The sequence below is a fragment of the Denticeps clupeoides genome, chromosome 5, assembly GCF_900700375.1.
Source record: "Denticeps clupeoides chromosome 5, fDenClu1.1, whole genome shotgun sequence".
NCBI lineage: Eukaryota > Metazoa > Chordata > Actinopteri > Clupeiformes > Denticipitidae > Denticeps > Denticeps clupeoides.
This window is the reverse complement of record NC_041711.1, coordinates 25588567-25615554: the sequence shown is the minus strand read 5'-3', so window position 1 is coordinate 25615554 and position 26988 is coordinate 25588567. Positions and strand designations below refer to the sequence as shown.

General features: G+C 40.1%; 2 protein-coding genes across 2 annotated transcripts; one reads left to right on the top strand and one right to left on the bottom strand.

Annotated features, from left to right (window-relative positions):
• The first annotated feature begins 4064 nt into the window (after positions 1-4064).
• cxcr3.1 (chemokine (C-X-C motif) receptor 3, tandem duplicate 1) lies at positions 4065-6722 on the top strand. Its single transcript, XM_028979472.1, has 3 exons — positions 4065-4155; positions 5318-5698; positions 5794-6722. Exons 1-3 carry the CDS (start codon positions 4144-4146, stop codon positions 6520-6522), a joined length of 1122 nt encoding a protein of 373 aa, XP_028835305.1. The 5' UTR covers positions 4065-4143; the 3' UTR covers positions 6523-6722.
• A 6124-nt stretch (positions 6723-12846) lies between these two features.
• On the bottom strand, positions 12847-25514 carry cxcr3.2 (chemokine (C-X-C motif) receptor 3, tandem duplicate 2). The gene is made up of 6 exons (XM_028979409.1): positions 25498-25514; positions 25234-25297; positions 23995-24112; positions 22823-23902; positions 14397-14747; positions 12847-13994 (listed from the first exon to the last, which is right to left on the bottom strand). The coding sequence occupies exons 3-6, from the start codon at positions 24025-24027 to the stop codon at positions 13242-13244; spliced, it is 2217 nt and encodes a 738-aa protein (XP_028835242.1). The 5' UTR covers positions 24028-24112; positions 25234-25297; positions 25498-25514; the 3' UTR covers positions 12847-13241.
• Positions 25515-26988: the final 1474 nt, after the last annotated feature.

Here is a 26988-nt window from a genome sequence, read left to right as displayed (position 1 = left end):
TAGACAATTAAAAACCAGTGCTTGTCCTTTGGTGTCAGTAGTAGTAGTAGTAGTAGTTTGTGGTGTTTTTTTTTTTTTTTTCAATTCCAGTCAAGGGTTGGTGTACAGTGTCACGTACTGACAATGTGTAATATGAAATGGGTCCCACAGTCCAGAACACCATACAGGGGTTACAGTGAACAAATGCCTGTGTAATAATCAGCTATACTTCTGTATACTATTTGCAATGTCACAAAAGCACCATATAAAACTTGGCTTGGAGAGAGAACACATCCTCCTCAGGCAGAATATGGTTTTAAAATCCAAATCAACATAAATATACATTGACTGAAATACAGCATTCCCTGTCTCTGAAATTCTACATTTGTTAAGAACGCATGTGGCTAAACTGCTCAGTTATTGATGTATTTTTTCCCTGTAGTCAGTCGTCACCGGTCAGCTTGCTTAGCAAAGGAGCTTCCCATAGAGCTTTTTCATGTAGACAGAAACACTTAGAAACTGTACATCAGAACATGCACATCTGTAAAAGAGACCACCAATGCCTGCTGATACATGGCAGTAATAACATCATTCAGGAGGCATAATCAATAAATCACATTGAAGATTGTCTCATGTTGCCTTCTTGCACTTGGGTTTTATTAAAAAAGTTTTAAAAAAAGCTGTAATGGGCATTTTTCCTGCTCCATGAAACCAAATTAAATGAAATCATCAAGTTTAACATTTTTGGGCATGAACTGAATGCGTTTTGTTGGAGGTCAAAGGTCAAGGTCACTAAGACCTTGTGAAATCAAGCTACTCGATTAATTAACTGAGGTTGATGTGACACTTTTGGCACTTTCAGGTTGCAGACCTCCATCGCTTGTCAGGATGAGGAGAAGTGGGAGTTCACAATGTTTGTCCATCATAGCCAGCCTAAAGGAAGAGTTAAGAGATGTGAAACATTTTCAGACAGAAGGGCCTCACTGTTGTGTGCACAGGAAACCACAAATGTGTTGAACACAGATAGTTTGTGAGCATTCTGAGGGACTCAAAGGTTCAGAGAAGTTCTTTAGCAAACAGAGAAGATTGCTTTAGCAACAGAAGGTGTTAACCAAAATCTGCTTAACCAAACAACCGGAAGCACCTACATACAAAACGAATAAAGATTTATTTGAAGAATAAATTTGAGTTCCCATAGGTTCTTTGGCATATAAAAAGAATACATTTTTGGTGTGGCATGAGTTACATATTAATATTCTTTGTTTTGTTGTTGCTTAGTGTCACAAAAGAAAATACTATACATGGGGGTTTAGGGAACTGTCTTGACATTAGTTTCACTTTACACTTTTTTGCTTTCAGTTCTCCTTATATGTGAATCTGAACTAACATGGACACCTGTGCGCATGAATATGCTGGTGTAGGACACTGGAGAGGTTTCTGAGCTAATGCAGACAAGCATGTTGTACCAGTCTTATCGCATTGACCAAAATCTATGAACCTAATAAGGATCAAATGAATGTGGTGACTGAAAGAATATGACACAAGTGGCTTTAAAAAATACCCCTTGTGCAATATACATGTACAGGCCAAAAGTTTGGACACACCTTCTAATTCAATGTGTATTCTTTATTTTCATGAACATTTACATTGGTAGATTCTCACTGAAGGCATCAAAACTATGAATGAACACACGTGGAGTTCCCAGAGGTGTTTAGCACTTGTTGACCCCTTTGCCTTCACTCTGCGGTATGTTAAGTACATAACTCCACTTATGTATGTTAAGTACATAACTCCACATGTGTTCATTCATAGTTTTGATGCCTTCAGTGAGAATCTACCAATGTAAATGGTCATGAAAACACATTGAATAAGAAGTTGTGTCCAAACTTTTGCCCTGTGCTATATATGTTACATGTAGCAGCCTTTCCACAATGACATCTTGGACACTGTTTTCAAACCGGTGCTACGTGGATTACTTTGTGAAAGAAACACGATCATCAATTACGTTTGGGCATGAGATATATTGACGGGTGTGTGTGTGTGAACCATCCAGAATGAAGGCGTAGTGTGTGTGTGCGCTGTCACTCATCAAGCTCCTGCAATTTTAAACTTTTTAAAAATTTAAAAACAGCATTAAAGATCGTGTTTTGGGTGACAGAAATAATTGCACACCAAATAAAAAGGGGAGTTAGTTTCTCTTCTTCATGATATGGAAAACCATGATATGGTCATTTATCTAGTAAATGACCAGGCTCAGTGTAAAGCTCAGCACGTAGTGTCCTGTAAATGCTATGCTGTACATCTGAAGGCTTCCCTGAATTTAGGAGAAAAAAAATTGTGAGGGTGGTTACAACTAATGTCCTTTGTTGTGTGTGACATTTTGGTTAAGATGACACGAAGGTAGTTCATTGTTGCTTGGTTTGTATGTGGTTTAAAATGTGTCATGTGACAATGCGGTACTAATTAACACAGTGCAGGGTCAGTGTCACATATTCTAAACACGCTGACCTTTAATGTGACATCAACATTTACTGTCTGTATTTACAGTGTTCATACCATTTTCTTTTTTTTAAAATGTGAAAGCCTTAGACATTCTCGCCTTGTAATTATATGATTCTTCCTTCCTCCCCTTTAACTTTACCACAAGGTGTAATGAAAAAAATATAAGAACGTCAGCATGGCGCACAGACCACATGCAGCAAATGCAGAATAGGTGTGAAAACAGGACTGTGCTTTGGTGGAAAGAAATGTAAAACAGCTAGGTCTGATCTCAGGAACGCATGCAGACAATGTCAGTAAAGGTCTCACATGACAGAACACACCTGCTCAGAGACTTAACACCTTTTGACATAACATTTTATTTTTATCTGAGGTGGTCAAAATAAAAAAAAATCCTTGAACCATGCCAAATGGCCTTGCTTCAGTCTATTGTAAAGGAGTTTTGGGTTTCTGGATTATGTTCACACGCTGTTTCTTTGTATGGTAGAGATTTAATCAGCGTTTGACAAAGCAAACTGTGTTTACAGACAAAGAATTTTGCAATGTTTCTCGGCCCATGCATTGCTCTCATGCATTATTTTTAATAATGATGGCCAGAAGATCAGGGGCATCCAAGATTTAACCAAATTCTACTGAAGATTTTATAAACTTACATGCATGTAATTTTAACAGATGTCCTCATGGAGCAACTCAGAATTAAGAAGGGGGGTTTGAACCTGTGACTTTGTGGCCTTCTGGTTCACAAGCAAGTGGTTACCCGCAATGCTACTAGTACCCTTACTGACAATGATGAGATGTTCAAGTTTTTCTAAATTTTATGCTGAGGAAAAGTATTTTTTAATTTTTCCACAATTTGAAATTAAACTGAAAAATCAGAAAAAGTTGTCTCACTTTCCAGTGGTCTCTACATTTAGCACTTATGTAGATACAGCTTTACTTTTCAGCAAGGTATTGCTGGATCCAAGGTAATATTGACCTCCATGAACAGGAAAACTATTTGAAAAAAAAAAGATTGTTTCTGTGTGAATGAAATTCTCTGCATTTTCATTTATCAGTGCTGTAAATCAGTTTCATATCAGTGCCATGACTTCAAACTGAAACTAAGATTGTACCACACAATGTTAATTATGAGCACTTCTGAATTTACCATCCTGATGAAGCTGAAAGAAAAGATGAATCCAACAATTCCCATTGACATTTCTATGGTTTGCCCTGTTTGACTGGCTGTCAACCTGCTTCATTAAACCAGCAAAACTCTCGCTGAAAGCTGAAGTGACACCTGCACCTCTGTGTCTGCTCTGCGTCTGCTAAACCAGTCTTGAATCCATTGCTCTTCACAACACAAAATGTATGCTGCAGAAGAATAATAATTACAATCACGGCATTATGTCTTTCTGAACACAATTTTTTTAGCGATTGACGGAAGCCAAATGCAAAATGATGCCGCTAATGTAGAACAGTAGAACGACAGGATTTGGACTAAATAACTCAGCTTGTGGCCATCATTCACTGGAAATAGAAAATGTGAATGGATGACACAAGCACATTTCCTTCTTGTAAGCACCACCTTCGCAGATGAAAAAGAAAGGGTTGAGTGCAGCTTGTTCCCTAAGGAAGCTACCAGCACTGCTGACTTCACAACTGACAAACCTTCAACCAAACATTATGACTGACTTTGTAAGTTTTATTTATTTTATTATCTTACCCAGTACAGAAAAATCTGAATTTGTAAATTTGTGTAAAATTTAACATGATTTGATGTCATTTTATCATCTAGTCAAATTTGTATGTGTTTCATACACAAATTGAGAGGCATATATAAATGGTGAAGCCATCTGATTTAATGTTTAACATTGTTCATTCCAAAAAAAAAACTTTGTCAATGTTCCACAAATTGCCATTTTGAGAAAGCAGAAGCAGAATATAGATCTGTTCATTCCTTAAAGCAGTAACCAAATGTTTGTGGTTAATTTTCCTTGCACACAATAGATCCTTTCACAATCATGGAAATTTCGCTGTTTAAATATATTTTAAAACAGATACTTACTTTGCAATCGCAAGAATCATCTTCTCTAGTATATTCTCTTGTATAAATAATTATGAATTCGATTATAAGTCCGATTATAAGTTCTCCGGTTGCAAGAGATTTTCAGTGTACAGGGGACAGGACATAATTAGTGTAAAAATGTATATTTCGTGGAAATTGTAAATGACCAGGGGAAACACCATTCAACTGCCAAAGGAGTACGTGTTAAGTTCAGAAATGAGTGTTGTTTTATCACGTACGTATTTGCACCGCATGCTGCATAAGAGTAAGAACTTACTTCCTTCAGAGAGCAGGTTCTGAGAGAGCATACCCACCAGTATGCTTTATTCGAAAGTGAAGTGATTGTCAGTCAATTACCAAACGTAATTTGGTAAAAAACATTTTTGAAAAAATTGGATTTGAAAAAAACAAAAACTGAGATTAGACTGGTCTGTAAAGGTTGAGGACTTGAACCTGCCAATGGATTAATGCCATGGATGCTAGGGTGACAAATGATGAAACAGCTTTCTGTCTGGTCCAATGTGATTTCTTCGTATGGTGTAAATTGATTGTGTTCAATTCCACTCAGGTATGAATGATATGAATGACAAAGCGTCATACTATTTAGTTGTCTTGAAATGATGAGACATTTTTCAGAGAAAGTTACTGTGGCCAAATATTGTATGAAGACATACACTCCTGTCCCTGGTACAACTGATGATTTTTTAGAATTGTATTATTAAATACACCAGGGTTAATATTTTTTTGCAATTTACCTTTTACAGTTATTTATTTATATTTTATATTTCAAAGAGTTTTTCAGGGCAGAAGATGACGTTCCTTGCTGAAGATTTAATGCTCAATTATACATACTCCTATGAAAACGATGACAATCAAAGTGACACCTGTTGCAGTGGCACTGTGTGCAACTGGGACACCAGCAGGAAGTTTGCGGCAGTGTTCATCCCCGTCCTATATTCTCTGGCTCTGACCCTGGGTCTGGTGGGCAATGGGCTGGTTTTGGCTGTTCTGTGGCAAAAGAGGCGGATGTGGAGTGTGACCGATACTTTCATTCTGCACCTGGGAGTGGCTGACATCCTGCTATTGGTCACTCTACCATTCTGGGCTGTAGAGGCAGCTGACGAATGGGTGTTTGGAAAAGGACTTTGCAAGATTACAGGAGCTGTTTTTAAGGTAGCTGGAGAATTTCCTAGAATGATTTCTTTGCAAAGATCATTAAAACATTTTATTTAAATGTCTGTGTGATCGCTAATATTCTTTTGCTACAGATCAACTTCTACTGTGGGATCTTCCTATTGTCTTGTATCAGTCTGGACCGCTATATGTCCATTGTCCATGCAGTGCAGATGTATTCCCGCAGAAAACCTTGGATGGTTCAGGCCAGCTGCCTTGGGGTGTGGATCTTCTGCGTGCTTTTGTCTGTCCCTGATTTGGTCCTGCTGGATACTTACAGTGAACCAAGAAAAGGGGACAAAATAGAGTGTATCTACAGCTTCCCTATTGATACCATGTCTGAATGGAGGCAGGCTTTCCGTATTCTCTACCACATTGTGGGTTTTTTGATCCCAGCCACAACCATGGTCTTCTGTTACACCTGCATCCTACTGCGACTGCACCGTGGCTCACAGAGTGTGCAGAAGCAGAGGGCTATGCGGGTCATCATGGGCCTGGTGGTGACCTTCTTCGTCTGCTGGACACCTTACAACATTGTCCTGATCATGGAGACTGCCAACACAATCAAGAGTCAGAACCAGTCTGTAGAATGTGACACCTACACCACTCTGGACATATCCCTCACAGCCACAACCACCCTGGGCTACATGCACTGCTGCCTGAACCCCGTGCTCTATGCCTTTGTGGGAGTGAAGTTTCGCCGTCACCTGCTGGAACTGCTCAAATCCCTGGGATGTCAGATCAGTAGATGGGTGGCACCTGTGTCCAGGAAGAGTTCTGTATGGTCTGATTCCGTGGACACTTCAAACACCTCTGCCTTCTGAGAAGTAGGAGTGGTAATGGCAGCTTGATATGTCTGGTTGGCTGGTGAACCAAGGTAGGGCCCATAGAATAACACAGCAAATAGAGTTTATTGAACATTTACATTTACAGCATTTATCAGACGCCCTTATCCAGAGTGACTTACAGTCAGTGGTGACAGAGACAGTCCCCCTGGTGACACTTAGGGTTAAGTGTCTTGCTCAGGGACATAATGGTAGTAAGTGGGATTTGAGGCTGGGTCTTCTGGTTCATAGGCGAGTGTGTTACCCACTAGGCTACTACCACCAACATATGTAGTGTGTCTGATCTAAAAAAAAAAAAAACAACTGCCAATGACTTTACATTTTTTTAAATTACAAATTTCATTATGTATAGTTGTGTAAAGAAGGGTGTACAGATAAATAAGCATAGGAGTGTTTATGTGAAGAATAAATCAGTTCCTTGAAATGCATCCTGTGGCATGGCTTGTTAAACTGTTCATTAGCATATGATTAGCTTGTCCTATAATTCATGAGTGTAATGTTTTTTGTGTAAACATTTTTTTCTATTACATGCTTACAATAAAACTAATGTCTAAACTAATGAATACTCAGAGTGGTAATTTCTCATTACAACCAATTGAATTGGTGGTGGTGGTGGTGGTGGTGGTGGTGGTGGGGGGGGGGGGGGTCAAACCATTCTTTTCAGTAGGGTTAGCCTTTTGTGCCTTTATTTGGAGACAATAGGGTTAGGAGAACATTGTGTTTAAAGGAATTTAAAGGCATGTATTAATTAAAAAGTGCCATCATTAGCCTTTTCAAGTAAAACAACCTCCAGTTATGATCATGACATCATCATGATATTTTAGGACGGAACTGAAGCATTTCGGAGAACAGTCAAGCCCGAACAACCTCAGGAACCATAAGTGCTTTTGCAATTTTACATATGACATGGATGACTTAAGAATTCTCATATGACTGTCTCTGTGACCTGAAGGACAACTGTTCCATGACAGCCAATTGAGGTTTGCTACAATGACACAAGTTATGTCACATACATTGTAATCCACAGCCTCTTCACTGGTGAAAGAAGTAAAAACACTGGGGTTGTCTGTGGCCATAAACAATAAACAACATGTGACAAGTAACACAGAGCCCAGGTCCACACTGAGCATTTTTGTTACATTTACAGTATTTATCAGACGCCCTTATCCAGAGTAACTTACAATCAGTAGTTACAGGGACAGTTCTTCTGGAGCAGGATTAAGTGTCCTGCTCAGGATGGTACACAATGGTAGTAAGTGGGATTTGAACCTTGAACCTTCTGGCTCATCCTCTGTTACCTGCACACCCTACCACCAAAACCACAAGGAGTCACATTCCATGGACTCAAAATCTGTCCGGTTTATCCCCATGCAAGGATGAGGTTCTGCTGCCACTTTCTGGTTCTTATGGAGTGTGAGTTCAGTACCCATTACATTAATTCAGTTAATTGTCACGATGGCATGTTGCAGGGACATTTGCAGAACTTCTTACAGGTGCTGGCGTGAGAGGGCTGAGAGAGAGGGAGAGCTGCAGTGCAGGGATGCAACAGCGGGTGAAGGTCCAGAGGACCTCACGACAATGGTGTGAGCCAGAGATGGGGACACATGTCTGAGACTTGGACTCGAGTCACACTTAAGTTGCACAAACAACATCTTGTGACTTGATTTTAGACTTGTCCTCAACGACCTGAGACTTGGATGCTGTGACTTGTGAGCCATAACCCATAAACAATGTTAATTTCATGGAATTAATGTAACTGAGCAGAAGGCACATGCAAAAAAACAAGAATATTCAGAAAGCCAGCCCCCACTCTCATGAGAGCACATGCATACACATTGCTATGGCTACAAAAAAGTACGTTCCTATTGTCTATCATTCAAAACACATAAAACTCGATTTCATCCATTTCAGTTTTATTGTCACCATACGCATGTACAATGAGATTGAAAGCAGCTCCTTTGGTGCTGACATGAATGTAGTAAATAGAGGAAGGAAATACAAATCTACAAAAATATAATACTAATTAAAGCTGCTGAGGGGTGCTAGAAAATTTAAGGTGGATGTACGTTATCTAGGCTTTGGTCTTCTTTTAATGCATTATTTATGGTGCACAAAGTATCCAGTCTTTTACATAATCTATAACTATTATCAGAGTCCATAAACATAAACCTACAAATGGTGAGTAGTGGCAGAAGAGTGAGATCAACAGCAGGAATGATCAGAATTGCGTAAACGTCAGTGATAGAGGTCAAAAACAGTAAACTCGCCCATCTAACCACCTGCCACCTGCCTGTTGGTGCCTGTACTGCCACCTAGTGGAGCCCAGTGAACACCACCATTAAGGTTCTTACAGTGTGTCATTAAGAAATCATGTTTTCCACAAAGCATAAGCACTTGTATCTGTTGTGCACCTGGAACAGAAACTAAAGGTTTGTGTTATTTTACACCTGGTGGCACCCATTCACTGTCTAGTCTCCCCTAATAACCGCCATTTGTTTTCCATTCCTCCATAATAACGGTTTCCCTTTTATATTCCATGCCTTCCCTCCATCCCTTTTCACTTTTCTGCTCTGTCTTGTGCTGTTCAAACACAGTGTAGACCACTCGTTAATGTCCAGCCCCTGGTGACTTTTACTTTTTTTTATTAATTAAACTTCACAATGTCGTGCAATTGTCTCTTTTTCTGCAGCGTGACATACCAAACTAATCCTTAGCTAACATCAAGCTAATAACAATATAATTAACACAGTTTATTTACAAATTAAAAAGGGCAAAAAATGACACATTTCTTTAAGCACGACCACACTTTATTATTAATTTCAATTCTTTAGGCATTATAAATTCCAATTCTTTAGGCATTCTATTCCTTAAAATCTTAATTAGGAGAATTTTGCCAGTTACAGTATGTGAAAACACTTTGCTATCCACTTGTAGTCTTCTCCTGTGAGTGTATTTTTAGTGTATTTTTCATAATGCAAGGTTTGAGGAGACCATGGCTGTTGCGTTCAGGGACTAGTTTCAAAACCCGCATCACCTGACCTTTCCTAATGTTGATTGTGTCCACATCATAGTTCAATATGCTATTTAAGCTATGGAAAATTACTAAAAGTTACCTGACAACTCAAAATTTTCAGTCTAAATTAATACTAAACTAAACATTTAATAACTTTGATCAGGCATTTTAAGCAAGGGTGGCCTAGCATCTTGCATGCCACTGTATTTGCGTGAAGTGGAGTTGTGTGGAAAGGAACTCCACCCTCATTCACTCTGGCCTCACCCTGCCCAGCCTTAAGGGAAAAAAAAAACTGTGGTGACACTATCATGAAAGAGCCACTGTAACCTAAATGACTTCAAGAGGACACCTGAGGTCATGTAACCACATCTTATTCTGCTGAATCTGCAGCCTTCAGTCAATTACCAGAACATAATTTGTATGGTTTTCTCTGAACTTAGTACAAAGGAAAATAATTGGAAACACATTATAAATACATTATAATTTTTATAATTATAATTTTTCTTCATCTAGCACCTAACAATCTCTGAGCATGCTCTTCACTGACAAGTCTGAGCCTTATCAGGACTCTTAGTTTGTAAACTCAATATTCTATAGAAATCGAATGAGAATTGCTGGTGTCTTCCTCTTGTAAGTCGCTTTGGATAAAAGCGTCTGCTAAATAAAGTAAAGTAAAGGAAACATTCACAAAACACCATACTGATCAATTGTGTTGAACTCATGAGAGTGAGAAAGCTACTGACATCCTGCAGCCATGCTTTATTTAACAAGGTCTTTTAGAAAGAAAGTTGATGCTCAGTGGTGAAGAATGAACAAATTGAGCATTTAACAAGGATGAATATGACTAAAACTACGACCGCAACAATTCAAGAGACTCCTGCTGCAGCGGCAATGTGTGCAACTAGGACATCAGCAGGACATTTGCAGCAGGGTTCATTCCCATCGAATATTTTCAGGATCTGATCCTGTCTATTTTACATTTGCTGTCTTATGAAGAGACTGCTTTCATAGCTGCCTACTGCTCACGATGGGAGATGGGCTAAATGTAGAGGACATATTTGTGTTGTGGGCCACGGTGTTTCATGATTTACATTTACATATTACATTTAGATTTAAGGCATTTGACAGATGCCCTTATCCAGAACGATTTACAACGTACTTTCATGTTACCATCGATGAAGTGGTCAATTCTGGTTCACTAGGACCCACAGCTAAAATACAATGTTTTTATTCACTCTGTGTAAGTTTAGTTGACTTGTGTAGACCAGTACAGTCTTATGCAGTAGCTTCCTTCAAAAGTATGATGACTTTCTAACCACCAGGAGGCAACATTTCACCCCCATTTGGTAGGACAAGTGCATTCGCAAAGTCCTCTCACGTTTGAGCAGAGAGCAGTTATTATAATGTACGCCTTTATTTAGAGACAATAAACACAAGGAGAACATTGTGTTTAAAGGCATTTAAAGGCATGTATTAATTAAAAAGTGCCATCATTAGTGAGCAAAAAATTATTTGAATGTAAATTTGAAGCTCTTCAAAGCAGCAAGCTGTTGCTGTGATGACAGCATTTCTCACTCTTTGCTTCTCTCAACCACCCTATAGAGAAGACCTGTAAGTTCATGTGTTAAGAACTTTTTGACTGTTTCCATTTGATCGTATTAATTACAATCTCAAAAATCTGATTGTGACAGCCAGATAAAACTAAACACTATTTCTGAGTACACTTTAAAGACGATTTTTTATACAGGATGTTTCTGTGCTGTTTCCTAATGCCCTCACGTGACAAAATCGAGCGACATGCTCTCACGCCTCCAAGATCGAAACCCAGAAAGGAGAAAAGGCCTTAAAATTACCCTTTTCTGTAACACTCGATTTGGCTAAAAGCATTGGTGTAAATAGTGGGAGGTTGTAGCCGCATGGTCAGTGACCTCACCTATGAATCAGCTGTCCCTCAGTCACAAATATTCTTGTCCCTCAGCAGCTAAATAAAATAAATCGAATTAATAGAACTGAGATGTTTCAGCACCATTAACAAGGATAAATCTTCAGTGGTTGCTGATTTTCAGTGTAGGTTTATTACAGTGGCATCAATTGGGATATTAGTCACTTTTTCAAGTGTCAATATATTGTAAAAATTGCAGACTGCAGTACAGAACTCCATACATAAAAATAAAGTGCGTGTAAATGTCCTAGTTACGCTATTCCCAAGCAGGCGGGCCAACAAGCAGGACATAGCCATACATGGTGATCACAAGCACTCACTAAATCACAAGACGAGTTTCACAACTGCTGCTTAACCAGAGGATCTACGAGAACGGAACAGCTAATGGCTGACAGAAAACAGAGCCAGTGTGATAAAGACACCAGTAGCAGTTCACCCCAGTGAAAATATAAAACCAGAATGAAGACAGTGTAGCAGAAACAGTGACAATAGCAACCTGTCAATGCTTCTCTGAATAGCACTGAATGCAACAAGAGCCCAGAACGGATGTGTAAAAAAGAGGAAGGAAGACTGCAATTTATACTCACTACCAGACCCTTCAATAGCACAAATAATAATGGGGCATTGAAATGGAGCATCAGGTTGGGTTACAGTAGATAAAGTATACAAATAAAAAGTATTTTTATTAAAATGTCCTCACAGCATATTATGTAACAGGGGGCACAGGCACAGGCACAGGAAAGTTAGACGTGTGACCGGGAATCCATACTGATGGGAATTCCAACATGGTATAATCCAGTGTCTTGTGATAAGTGCTTTCAGTTTCCATCCCAAACAAAATGGAATTTCCCAGGTTCAGACATATTTCGCAACACAGGGTCAGCAAGTGAAAGAACATCCATACAGTTCCAGTCAAAAGTTTGGACCTAATTTGAGGAGGTTAAGGACACTATGAAAGGGGCTATTTTAAAGAAACAAATACAGAAAACATCAATATATTAATAAAAACAGAGAATACTAAGAATATTTCTTCATGACTGCTCTGCACACTACTGTCGTCATCGTAACAGATATTAACACTGAGTGGGAAATTTGTTCCTTTGAACATATAAAACGTTTCGCTTTTGTTTACTACATAACCTCTCACTCACTGCTCAAGTGTGTTGGGTTAAATGCAGAGGGTGGCAGTAGCCTAGTGGGTAACACACTCACCTATGAACCAGAAGACCCAGGTTCAAATCCCACTTACTACCATCGTGTCCCTGAGCAAGACACTTAACCCTCCAGAGGGGGACCTCCAGAGTTGCTCCAGGGGGGGACTGTCCCTGTAACTACTGATTGTAAGTCTCTCTGGATAAGGGCGTCTGATAAATGCTGTAAATGTAAGAAATCATCTTGTTGTGTGCACAGTGTGTATCACTCACACTCACAGCTAAAGACACTTTAGAGTCACCAGTTCACCTAGTGTGCATGGTGGTGGGAGGAACCTGGGGGAAACCTGGGGAGAGCTCGCAAGCCAAACACAAACAAAGCTTATTGCCGTGTCACTGTGTGGCCCTACAGCATGACCTGTGTCACGTCATTGTTCTGTGGAGAAATGACAGTAATGAAGGAACACGTTGGTGTGTCCTTACTGGTAGTGCATGTTAAAGTGCAGCTGAAGTGAAATTACATGCAATGTTGTAGTGTTCAACACTCAAAGTTCATTTAAAGTAAAAAAAAATAAAAATTTCATGCATAAATCTATTCATCTGCTGTGTCCGGAACTGTTCTGGGCATTTGGTTCAGTGAGGTATTTTCCAAAGCCTGCTGAGTTGAAGGTTGTACCACACAAGAGTCCGACAGTGAAACTGTGGTCTGAACATCCTTGACCTTATGACACCTTAGAACCCCCAGCATGTGGTTCCGAAACTTTTCCACAAAGCCCATGTAAATGAAGGGGTTCAGACAGCAGTGCAGGCAGGCCAGAGCCGACGTGACAATCAGACCATTCTCCAGGCTGGTCCTTTGTCCATCCTCACATAATGCCTGATTTGAGCCCTTGCCCATGGTCCTTTGCCTGCCCCGACGTGTGTCCACAATAATGGCAATGTTGTACGGCATCCAGCTAATGAAGAACGTCAACACCAGGACCAGAATGAGGCAGGCGGCCCTCTGCCTCTGCTGGCTCGGCGAGTCACCGTGCAGCTTCAGCGCGATGCTGAAGAAGCAGAAAGCCTCGAAGGCCGCAGCGACCAGGAAGATCACAGCACTTCCAAACCAATACGACATGGCCGGGAGACATCTCTGCTTGTTCTCTTGACCGGGGTTGTTTATCGGCTGCAGGGAGATCCAGTCTGGGATGGAGAGGAGGATGCAGCAGATCCACACCGTCACGCAACAGGCATGCCCCAGCCTGAGCCTGCGGCGCGACAACGCCTTCAGGGAGTGGACAATGGACAAGTAGCGCTCCAGGCTGAAGCTGACCAGCAGGAACATCCCACAGTACATATTGATCTGGGTGAAGAATTAAAAAGAATCATATTATGAATATAATTATGAATTATCATATTATTTACACACAGCTGATAACAAAGCATCTATTTGCCCTTATTTTCTACGTAAATAGAAGAGGGGTTTGTGTTCATAGCTGCAGAAGCAGTGCCACAGATCAACCAAAATCAGTTACTGTGTTTATATTGTACTTATTCCCTTCTTCTTTTCCCCTTTACAGAAGTGTTTTTTTTTTTTTATATGAGTGTATCAATGTAAAATGAAGATAAAACTTATCTTATAAAACTAAAAGATCAAATGATGTTTCATGGCTGCGCTTGTCAGACGGATATTTATTCACACTAAATATGACGTGACTGTGAGCAGCTCTGGCTCATGACTACAATAAAAGGAATTTTCTCTCACCTTAAACACGGCACCGGTCACCTTGCAGAAGTCGGCGAAGAATGACCATCCTTTAACTGCATCCACAGCCCAGAAGGGCAGTGCCAGCAACAGCAGCACGTCAGCCACAGCAAGGTGGAGGACAAAGACGTCAGTCACACTCCACTTCTGCCTCTTCTGATACAGAACTAGCAGCACAACTCCATTGCCGGCAAGCCCCAGCACCAGAGCCAATGAGTACAGAGCTGGGATGAAGAGCCCATCTCGCACCGGCACACACACTCCCCCGATCTCATAGTCATCATACTCAAAGGATGCGTTTTCTTTGAACAATCCGTGTAAATCCACGTCCATCTCATACTGAAGAGAAATCATTTGGATTCAAAAGAGAGAGAGAGAGAGAGAGAGAGAGAGAGAGAGAGAGAGAGAGGAATTCAGAGATGTAACGCATCTAACTCAACATCTGTGCTACTGCTGCCCGAGTATATATATCTTCCCCCCATGTCACATGACAAGAAATGATGCAAGTTGTGATGGAACTTTCTTTTCACTACTGGAGCTCTCTTCACCACAACACAGACACAGGTCATTTCTTTATTGTGTGGATTTGCGCACCAATTATTTAACGTGAATATAATAAAAAAACTATTCTTAAACAAGTACCTAGTTGGCTGCTTGTCTGGAAAAGAGACTTAAAATCTTTGTAGCTTTGCTCTGACTTTTTTCCTTTTTACACCTTTTATTCGATCTTTTGAGATAAGAGAGATAAGATAAGAGGATCCTTTATTAGTGCCACAAGTGGGAAACTCAGCTTCGTGGGAGACATCCGCTCACATTCAGTTCATGTGAGGGAGATCTTGTGCAATCTCACACGCTCTCGCAAGTCACCACAAGTACAAAACACCACAAGACCCAGAAGAGTGACATCAGTGGAAAGTCCTCCTGCAAGGTCAAAGGACTCCTGTAGCCACACAACCCTTTTTGCAATCTAATTATCTCATCATAACAACAAATTATTATTATTAAAAAAAAAAAAGAAATTATAGAGGTTGTTACTTTGAACTAATCATTTGCTTGAATGAATTTACTAAATATATATAGATATATAGTAGAGGTGGGCATAGATTAATTTTCTTAATCTAGATTAATCTCACTGTAATCTTTGAATTAATCTAGATTAATCTAGATTTTAGATTAATCTATATTAATCTAGATTAAAATGGCTCATTTGAATTCTGCCGAAGGCATTCCGAATATATGTGCTACCCAAATAATGACTAAAAGTAAGTCTTTGAGAACGGGTTTCTCAAGCCAGGTGGCGCATTAGACCAGGGGCTCATCTCCTGTTTCCAAAATGCATCACAAACTGCTTGAGAAAGCTGTTCTACTATGATAATTGGTGATGAAAATAAATTATGTTCAATAAAATGTTATTGTGTTTACCAACTGTTTATTCAGTTAAATAGCTGCATCCATGTTACCACGTCACATTTGATGTGGTCATTTCACAGTTCGAAGACTCGTTCTCGCCCCCTACAGTGCAATTCGGCTAGGTATACGTCCGCGCTAAAATATCAAGGTGAAAGTCATCATAGTGTAGCGGTTCTTCTTCTGCGTTGTGTAACTTTTTGATTTCATTTCTTGAACCACAAATGATGAGCTGACACCCAAGAGATTTTCCGTGCAAAAAGCAAGGTCGCGTCAGAACATCGCGTCTTTCTGCACCTCTCTCTACAATATACAGTATTAAAAGAACATAAAAAAATATTCACAAAATAACACACATGCAAAATATTCCTAATATGTACATAAATTAAAATGAAAGAAATAACTTTTGGCACACAAACCCCACGCACCTCTCACAGCTCACGCCATGTGTCCAAGAGAACTAAACCGGGTCTCAAAAACAAAATAAAAGTCTTTAGGAAATAAGAAACTAAAAGACACAAGAAATAAGAAATATACTTATAAATCTAGTGTAACCATTTAACTCCGGCACAATAGCTTGCGTAGTATAGACCCAGCTCCCAACCCAATTTTGTAAATAGATTAACGGCGATATTTTTTTATCGCAGATAAAAGTCTCGCGTTAACGCAGCACGTTTTTAATCGTGCGATAAGAGTCTCACGTTAACGCCGATAACGGCCCACCACTAATATATAGATTTATGACACAAGTTGGTAAAAGTTCTTGTGGAGATACACCTGAGCTGTTTTCTATGGATTAATGAAAAGCTAAAAAAAATCTTGGTGGGCAAATTGTGGCCAGTGCAGTGCAAACTGTGCAGGACAAGTGCCCTCCAGGACCAGGGTGGTGACCCTTGGTATAGGCCTCTCCCTCTCTATATTTATACACACACACACACACACACACACACACACACACACACACACACACACACACACACACACACACAAACCGGATTCCAAAAAAGTTGGGACACTAAACAAATTGTGAATAAAAACTGAATGCAATGATGTGGAGATGGCAAATGTCAATATTTTATTTGTAATACAATGTAGATGATTAATCCGAGTACATGTATAATTTAAAAAATATGTTGATTCAAAATTTCACTCTGTCAACAAATCCCAAAAAGTAGCAATAAGAGGCTGAAAAAAGTAAATTTGAACATAGCGAAGAGCTGGAAGACCAATTAACACTAATTCGGTCAATTGGCAACATGATTGGGTATAAAAAGAGCTTCTCAGAGTGGCAGTGTCTCTCAGAAGCCAAGATGGGTAGAGGATCACCAATTCCCACAATGTTGCGCAGAAAGATAGTGGAGCAATATCAGAAAGGTGTTACCCAGCGAAAAATTGCAAAGACTTTGCATCTATCATCATCAACTGTACATAACATCATCCAAAGATTCAGAGAATCTGGAACAATCTCTGTGCGTAAGGGTCAAGGCCGAAAAAAAACATACTGGATGCCCGTGATCTCCGGGCCCTTAAATGACACTGCACCACAACCAGGAATGCTACTGTAAAGGAAATCACAGGATGGGCTCAGGAATACATTTACATTTACCTTTTACGGCATTTGGCAGACACCCTTATCCAGAGCGACTTACAACGTGCTTAAGTTACCATCGATGAAGAGATCAATTCCGGTTCACTAGGACCCCAACTATGAATACATCTATTTTATTCACTCTGTTGTAGTTTCTGTACACAAGTTCGACAACAAGAAAATTACAATTTAATCTAAATATCCTTCAAAGAGGAAGGTCTTGAGCTGTCGTTTGAAAATACTCAGTGACTGAGCTGTTCTGACCTCGAGGGGAAGTTCATTCCACCACCGAGGGGCCAAGACAGAGATGAGTCTAGATGAATGTTTTCCTTTCACCTTCAGAGATGGAGGGACCAGGCGAGCAGTGCTGGAGGCTCGGAGTAAACAAGGTGCAGTGCGAGGTGTAATAAGGGCTGTGAGGTAGGATGGGGCTACTCCATGTTTGGCTTTGTAGGCCAGCATCAGTATTTTGAATCTGATGCGTGCAGCTACTGGGACCAGTGGAGGGAACGTAGCAGAGGGGTGGTATGGGAGAATTTGGGAAGGTTGAAGATCAGTCGTGCTGCTGCATTTTGTAGTAGTTGTAGAGGTCGGATGGTACATAGTGGTAGACCAGCTAGAAGGGAGTTGCAGTAGTCCAGTCGTGAGATTACTAAGGACTGAACCAGTAGTTGGGTGGCCTGGGTTGACAGATAAGGGTGGATTCGTCTGATATTGTAGAGAAGGAATCTACATGAGCGGGAAAAGTTGCTGATGTGAGTTGAGAAGGAGAGTTGGTTGTCTATTGTTACACCAAGGTCGTGGGCTGTTGCAGAAGGAGAGAGCTGCGAGTTGTCTAGGTAAATAGCAAGATCCTGATGTGGTGAAATGAATATTAGTTCAGTTTTGGTGGGATTGAGTTGGAGGTGATGGGCTGCCACCCAAGACGAGATGTCGGTTAGACATGCAGAGATTTTGGAAGCAGCATGAAGATCAGAGGGAGGAAAGGAGAAGAGGAGTTGTGTGTCGTCAGCATAGCAGTGGTAGGATAATCCATGTGAGGAAATTACCTCACCAAGTGATCTCGTGTAGAGGGAGAAAAGGAGAGGACCTAGCACTGAGCCTTGAGGGACACCAGTGGAGAGTCTACGTGAGGTAGAGGTGGATCCTTTTCATGTTACTTGGTAAGATCGCTCATCAAGGTAGGAAGCAAACCACTGCCATGCTGAGCCCCGAATTCCAAGCCTCTTCAGGATTGACAAGAGAGTCTTGTGGTTAACGGTGTCAAATGCTGCAGAGAGGTCGAGGAGAATAAGAACCGATGACAGTTTTGCCAATCTGGCTGCTCGGTAACCGCCAAAAGGGCAGTCTCGGTGTAATGAGCTGTTCTGAAGCCAGACTGGTTAGGATCCAGGAGGTTGTTCTGTGATAGATGGAGTGATAGCTGGTTGTAGACACAGCGCTCAAGGATTTTGGATAGAAATGAGAGGAGGGAAACTGGTCTGTAATTGTTAATGTCTCTAGGATCAGCAGTGGGTTTCTTTAGGTTTGGAAGAACCCTGGCTGTTTTAAAGGCGGATGGTACATGGCCGGATGAGATTGAGCTGTTTATGATATAAGAAATGAAAGGGATGAGGTCAGGGGAGATAGTTTGAAACATTGCAGAAGGTATTGGATCTAGTGGACAGGTGGTTGGGTTGCCTATGGATATAATCTGAATGATTTAATCAGATGTGAGATTAGAAAATTGATTTAGAGTAGTTGTCGAATTTTCAGAAGGAAGAGTAGGATTAGTTTTTGAGGGTTGTGAGCAGAGGTTTCTAGTTTTGCTTTGAAGAAAGCAGTTTGAGCAGCAGTGGATGGCACAGAATACTTCCAGAAACCATTGTTAGTGAACACAATCCACCGTGCCATCCGCCGTTGCCAGCTGAAACTCTACAGTGCAAAGAAGAAGCCATTTCTAAGCAAGATCCACAAGCTCAGGCGTTTTCACTGTTCTGTGGTCAGACGAGTCAAGATTCGAAGTTCTTTTTGGAAATCTGGGACGCCATGTCATTCGGACCAAAGAGGACAAGGACAACCCAAGTTGTTATCAACACTCAGTTCAGTAGCCTGCATCTCTGATGGTATGGGGTTGCATTAGTGCGTGTGACATTGGCAGCTTGCATGTCTGGAAAGGCACCATCAATGCAGAAAAATATATTCAGGTTCTAGAACAACATATGCTCCCATCCAGATGTCATCTCTTTCAGGGAAGACCCTGCATCTTTCAACAAGATAATGCCAGACCACATTCTGCATCAATCACATCATCATGGCTGCGTAGGAGAAGGATCCAGGTACTGAAATGGCCAGTCTGCAGTCCAGATCTTTCACCTATAGAGAACATTTGGCGCATCATAAAGGGTAAGGTGCGAAGGCCCAAGACGATTGAACAGTTAGAGGCCTGTATTAGACAAGAATGGGAGAGCATTCCTATTTCTAAACTTGAGAAACTGGTCTCCTCAGTCCCCAGACGTCTGTTGAGATTTGTAAGAAGAAGGGGAGATGCCACACAGTGGTGAAAATGACCTTGTCCCAACTTTTTTGGGATTTGTTGACACCATAAAATTCTGAATCAACATATTTGTCCCTTAAAATTATACATTTTCTCAGTTTAAACTTTTGTTCTGTGATTTATGTTCTATTCTGAATAAAATATTAGAAGTTGGCACCTCCACAACATTGCATTCAGTTTTTATTCACGATTTGTTTAGTGTCCCAACTTTTTTGGAATCCGGTTTGTGTGTGTGTGTGTGTGTGTGTGTGTGTGTGTGTGTGTGTGTATATATATATATAAAACTACTCAATGATTGTACAAATCTGCTTTTGTGTGCCAGTTTTCTACAGACTGCATCACACAGATAGCGTGCAGAAATAAAATGTTACACCATTATTCAGCGGTTGCATGGCTGAGTTTGTGGCTGTACATGTATCTGCAGGGGAGATGAACATCTGGCTTCCATCCCAGCCCAGTCAGTTTTACTCTAACTCTCTGAACGCACTTTAAATCGGATGAAGAGACGCGCCCGTTCACTTATACGCATCTATATCTGCACACTTAACTTGAAGGGATCGTGCCGAAACTTCGTTCGGAAGGAAACCCACGGAACCCACGCGAGCGTGCCCGTCTACACGACAGAGAAACGCGGCAGGCGTTGTGGCGGTTTATCTGTAAGATTTATAAGAGCGAAACACTGACCGAACTTGTTGTTACAGTCGCTTCCCGCGGCGCTACGTGAACTCGGAACCGAAGACAGCGCAAAGTGAAAGTAGACGAACTCACCAGCAACACGCCATTACCAAACCTGACACGCAAAACGTCAAGGGGAGCGAGGCGGACGCTCGTCTGTCTGTCTGTCCTTTCCTCGACGGCGTCGATCCATTACAAAGAAAGAAAGAAACAAAGAAACAAACAACGACAACTAACTCAGCCGATGACGTCACGCGGCTCGTCGTTTTTGTCTGTCCTCTCGGCCACACGACCCAGGTCAAAATCGACATAAACAACACACTCTCAGGTCTGCGCAATGTCTGCCCTCGATCGGGATCAGGCTCTGCGCCTGTGGCGCCACACCTCGGTGAAAAGCGGACCTGCAGATAATCAGAACCAGAAAAACCTGTTTGTATGGAGACCGGCACGTCACAGAGACAAGAATAATGTAAAAAAAAAATAAAATACAATAACTCTAATATAAGTCTAATATAGAGTTTAAATAAAATGCAGTTAAATCAAAATAAAATAAAACCAGTGAAAAGAAAACAACCATGAAAGTAATAACATTATTTAAAATCGCACTAACCAGGATGCTGTTAATTGCAATCGGAATATTATTCACCACATTCACACAGAGCATATATTACTGCAGAAATATTCACTACATGTTTAGGGGGGAGAACCATAAATGACATTTTGCCAACAAAAAAAAAACACATTTTGATCTGAATGTGTAGTTAGTGTTAAGTAATTTGAGATTTGTTTCGTAGAAAAAGATTATCAATAATAATATAATAATCATAAAAATATTAATAATAATTAATTAGTTAATTAAATAATGCTGGTTCCTGTCTCTCGATATGTATGCTTGTATTGTATGCCCTGTATCTTTTATAATACCACTTCTGCTATGGGAACATTTTCATTCACATGCACTGTACCAGTGTACTAGTGACAAGTCACTATTGACATTATTCGATTTATTTGATTTGAGAAATATAACTGCAAACAAATCTCTAAATGTAATCCACCTCTCTTGGTCAACAGATCATCACAGAACATGTGGGGCAGGGGTTGGCATATCAGAAGGTTTCTAACCGTTTTCGTGTAAAATAACCGAGTAATTATTAAATCCTGCAAAATGACCTAACACTAGAGGGGACTGTTGTACACATTGCTTTAAATCAAACAATAAGAAGTTAATTTAACTATTGAGTTTCACATACTGGTTTGATTTAACGACATTTGTGAATTAAATGAAAGTGGATAAATTGAAATAAAAAAATTGCTCAGGGCTAATTGTTCTTTAATTATAGTTTCACCTAATAAACTATTATATAGACACTATTATATATATAAATCAGTTTATTAGGTGAAACTTGTGACAATCATTATTTAGCAATTACCTCTGATATTTGCACAAATCAGTGTAAATAAAGAAAATGAACAGACTTTTAAAAAAATGATTTAATGCATAAAAAAATGAGAATATACCATTTGTACAACAGAAAGTGTTATAATTCCATGCAGGATGTGACAGTCTCATTTAACTGTGTTTGGCACCACAGTAGTGATAGCCAAATGGCAGTGTGTTCTCAAATGGAAAAGTCATATTTTTCAGTGAGGTGATGAAACAGGTTTATTTAAAAAAATTCTATCCTTAATATAAACCATGGTCATGTAAGAAGATTTCTGTACAGCAACTTATTTAGCTTGGCATCTGAATGAGCTCATGTCTGCTAAAGCACCAAAGCTCATTCCATGTATTATACCATAGCAATGATAAAAAGGATTAGTTACAAATAATTGATCTTAATCTTCAGCCCTCCGGTCGTAATTCCATAATGACTGTAGTGAAAACAAGAACCTAGTGATCCTCTTTCCTGTTATGTTACTTCATTAAACAGTGGGTTGTCAAGGAAACAACACAGAATAGACACAGTGTCTTTTATGAAAACTGAGGAAAAGGCTAAAGGCCTTAAGAGTTAATGCGTAAAATGTTCATAATCTTGCAAATAATGATAAGCAAATTCACAAAATGGATGAAATGTATGCACAGACACAAAGGTGAATATTATACCTCTAATCTCTCGTACTTACAACATGCTACAGCAAAAACACTTCCTCATCTCACCACTTTTCTCAAAATTGTCTTTATTTTCTTGATTCCTCATCTCTCTTTTACTGTACTCACACCATTACTGAGAAGTAGGAACTGTTCTCACTCTCAACAGAACTAAAAGACCCATTCATTCTGCGTCTTGACCCTTGGGTTTGCATATAGTTGACCAAGCTCATGCAACCCCCAGGTCTGAGCATGGTTTTGAACATCTGACCCAGCTCTTTGCGAAACTTCACGCCCACAAAACCATACAGCAGTGGGTTCAGGGCACAGTGGCACAGCCCCATGCTTTCAGTCACCACTGTGCCTATGTCCATCAGTCTGTTCAGACTGCAGCTCTTTGGGATCACTTGGAGCATCTGCAGGCTGTCCACTAAACGGAAACATTGGTACGGCGCCCAGCAGAGCACAAATACGGAGACCAGGGTGATGATGAGGCGGAGCGACTTGCGCTTTTGCCTGCGTGTGGCGTGGCAAAGTGAGCGGAGGATGCGCATGTAGCAGTACAGCATGACCAGCAGGGGGAGCGCGAAGGCCAGCACCAGGTTCATCAGCTGCAGGCCTACCTGGATCTCCACAGAATAGTTGTTTGTGAAGACAATTTTGCACCCCAACAGGCCATTTGGCAGGCGATCCACCTCACGAAACTGTACATCCACGATAGCCAGGCCAAAACATGTCACCCAGATGACCGCACAGGCTAATGGGGCATGGAAGGTGTGTCGTTTCCACCCACTACTGACAGCATGGACGATGGCCAGGTAACGATCAAAGCTGATGCAGGCTAAGAAAAGGATGCCACAGTAAATGTTGAGGGAGAACAAAGCACCGATTACCTTGCAGGTACCTCTCCCAAAGACCCACCCATGTGCAGACTGGACTGCAAAGAAGGGCAGTGAAAAAGCAAGGAGCAGGTCAGACACGGCCAGGTTGAGAAGGAAGGTGTCAGTGAGGGAGAAGGAGCAGCGCCCGTGATGGGACAGGCGATAGCGCTGGACCACACACAGCACCAGCACATTACCAACCACGGCTAGAACGAACACAAGGACGTTAATCACTGGAGTGAAGGTGCGGGTAAAGCTCCATGTGTCTTCAATACGACAGGGCACGGCTGACAACAGCTCCTCCGGGTTGATGGGATTGCTGTCGTAATACTGGACAAATAAAGGAAGAAAAATGTGAGAATAACCGGAAAAACCAGAATGGAAGAATCCTATTAAATATACCCTCCAGCAGCATTACTCACATAATCATCAGTTGTGTTTGTGGATGAGTCCATTATCAGATTCTGCTAATGAAGAAAGGCACCTTGACTGGTACCGCTTTGATTCTTTGTTCTCTTAGACTCTAAATTCTTCCTTTTTCTTGAATTTGGAATAAAACAGAGGACACAGAAGTAAAGAAGAAGGTCACATTTCAGGAAGTGAATCTACATTGGATCACCACTGGTGTGAAACATGGCACCTGGCTGCTATTATAAGAGAGCAGTTTGTAATTTGAACATGTGATTGAACCTGCCTAAAAATGGAGTTGGAAAACAGATGGATCATAACCACTAGCCATAAGAATCCATAATCCACCAAAGTCACCACCAACATCTCAGACATAGAGAAGCTGAGATGATTGTAAGAACGGGGTGTTTTGGGGTTGTAAATACACTCATACAAACCATGGCGAGGGGGAACTGAGAGTGCTGAGTAGGACAATGTGCAAGACTTACGTTAAGTGTGTGGTTTTTCCTTGTGGTCTGCACTGTTTTGTGCTGAAGTGAAATTCTTGGTGTCCTTTTTTTGGCAGCTCTTTGGATTCATGCAATACATTTTGGGGGTTTATCCAATAAATTAAAATTTGATTTTGTATATTTTATTTATGGGGCATGCATTACGTATATGGGTACATACATACAGACCCAAACCTTATAATGGGTCAATGTGCCAAACGATTAAAATAATTTTAATAGCTTTTTCTGCATATGATGGATGCAGATAATTGAAGACAAGATAATTGAATTAGCTGTCCACTTACAATTTCTGTGTGTAATAATGTCATTCATAATGCAAAGGACAACCAAAATGTACCACAGAAACCTTTGATGACATATTAGAAATTTAGTAGAGCACCCAATTTTGAGATGTCATGTAAACAATAACATTAAATATTTAGATGAAATATTATTAATATGTATATTAAATATGAATTCATTTCACAGTAGATAAACATGCATCATGGATTTTTGTCAAAACCATTTTAGTGTTAATTTACTGAAGTATAAATAGTAACAGTACACAATCTGTATAATTTAATGTTTTGGTTAACTTAGTAGGAATGTTTCAACACCAATATGTCTACTTTAACATTACTCCAAATTAAACATATACAACATTTGTCAATAATCAATTACATTTTCAAATAATCATCTAAAATGTCCTAGTCATTTCTGTGGTATATATAACTGGAATATATAAGAAAAAGAACATGATCTCACCCGTCTCCTAACGGTGGAGATTCTAGGTCCTGATTCTGATGCTGTTCTTGTATTGAACCCCAAGCTGTAAAAGAGAACAGGAAACCTATTTAAGCTTCCTGTGCATTACAGTCACACAGTGGCTTATGTGCTGTGAACCCAAAGCACAATGTTACTTTTAGAATAGTTGGAAAATTAAGAATTATTAGTAATATATTATTACTTATTAATACTATAGGTACAATATTGTGCAACAGTTTAAACTGTTAAACATGAAAATTCTACCTTTATACATATCCAATTAAAAAGCAAATCTATGCTTTTTAACATAGCATCACTATTTTCTGGAAAAAATCTTTGCTGATCTTATGGCATGTGATTAGGCAATTTCACCGTTTAGACATGACATCACATTTTTGTGATGATGACAGACTGTTTTACTGTTTACTATTACTTAGTAAGTAAGGGTATTGGATAGAATTTGTGTAGTTTTCTATAGTTTCTTTTGTCTACATATCCTCTTTCCCAGGTTGTCAATGGGGTTGAGGTGCCTGGGCTTCTGATTCCTGGTTTTTATACACTAATGATGAAAGAATAAAACATTTCTGGTGAAAACTTACATAACCATTAATATTAACCCACTGAATATTAAATAGGTCAACAGAGCCCAACATCGTTAGAAGAAGAGGGCATTTCTGTGCTCTTGACCAGGTCTTGAACAGGTTATTTTACACAACAAAATTGTCCTCTTTTCCACAGTTACCAGAAGATTTCTTTAAAGATACCTGTGGTTTTCTATTTGTGTAACCATATCTTCCCATGAAACGCAGTATGTGTCATAAAATGTAACACATTAATATGTTAACATTTTTCAGTGATTAGTTTTTGTATATCATACTTTTATTTATAGTATGAGTGAATATAGTATAGTATGAGATAGTATGAGTGATCTGTAGATCCATGAGATCATTAGGTATCCAAGAGGCATACACATGTTTGCTGTTTGCTGTTTTTTGTTGACCCCACTTTGAGAACCATTGATCGAAGCAACAAGCCTCTGCAAGCCTCTTGCACATCTCGTGAGGTGTTTCTGGTGTGCAGGGGTTAATACTGAACCCAAAATGGACAAGCAGTCAGCATGGGTACCTGTTCATTGCAGAAACTGTGTACAAAGGCCATGTGAACTCTCGATCAGGTGGACTGGCAGGTGAGTACTTTTTCACCTGGGAAAGAGGAGGCAGCATGAAGCACTGCAGGCTCGGGTCTTTATGTTTACATTTACGCATCTAACCTGAACAATGCCGCCAAGTGCGTAACATCCCTCATAATTTCAGGAGGATGAGAGAGAGTTAAAGGTGCTGACTTTGCCTCCCCCAAAAACAGAGGTCCAGTTGAATCCACACCTGGACAGGTCAGAACTGTTTTGGTGGCAATACGAATAGACAGGATTAAATTAGACTGGTGGTGTTAATGTAATGGCTGAGCAGTGTACTATACATGCAGCATCATGTGTTTGTGTCTCTGTGGTCTCACAAAGTGAGTTGCATAGCAGACCTAGGCTTATTTTGAACCATTCTCCAATGCATTTTGTGATTTGTTAAATAGACTTAGATCCATCTTAAGCTGTGCATTGCAAAGTAGAAAAGGTATCTCTACAAAAAAATTAAACAGTACTAGGTGTTATCTAACTGTACCATGGACACTCCCTTCAACACAAATACACTATGTAAATAAATCTTTGATGCCTTTTGACTCTTAACAAAGTGACAGGATTCA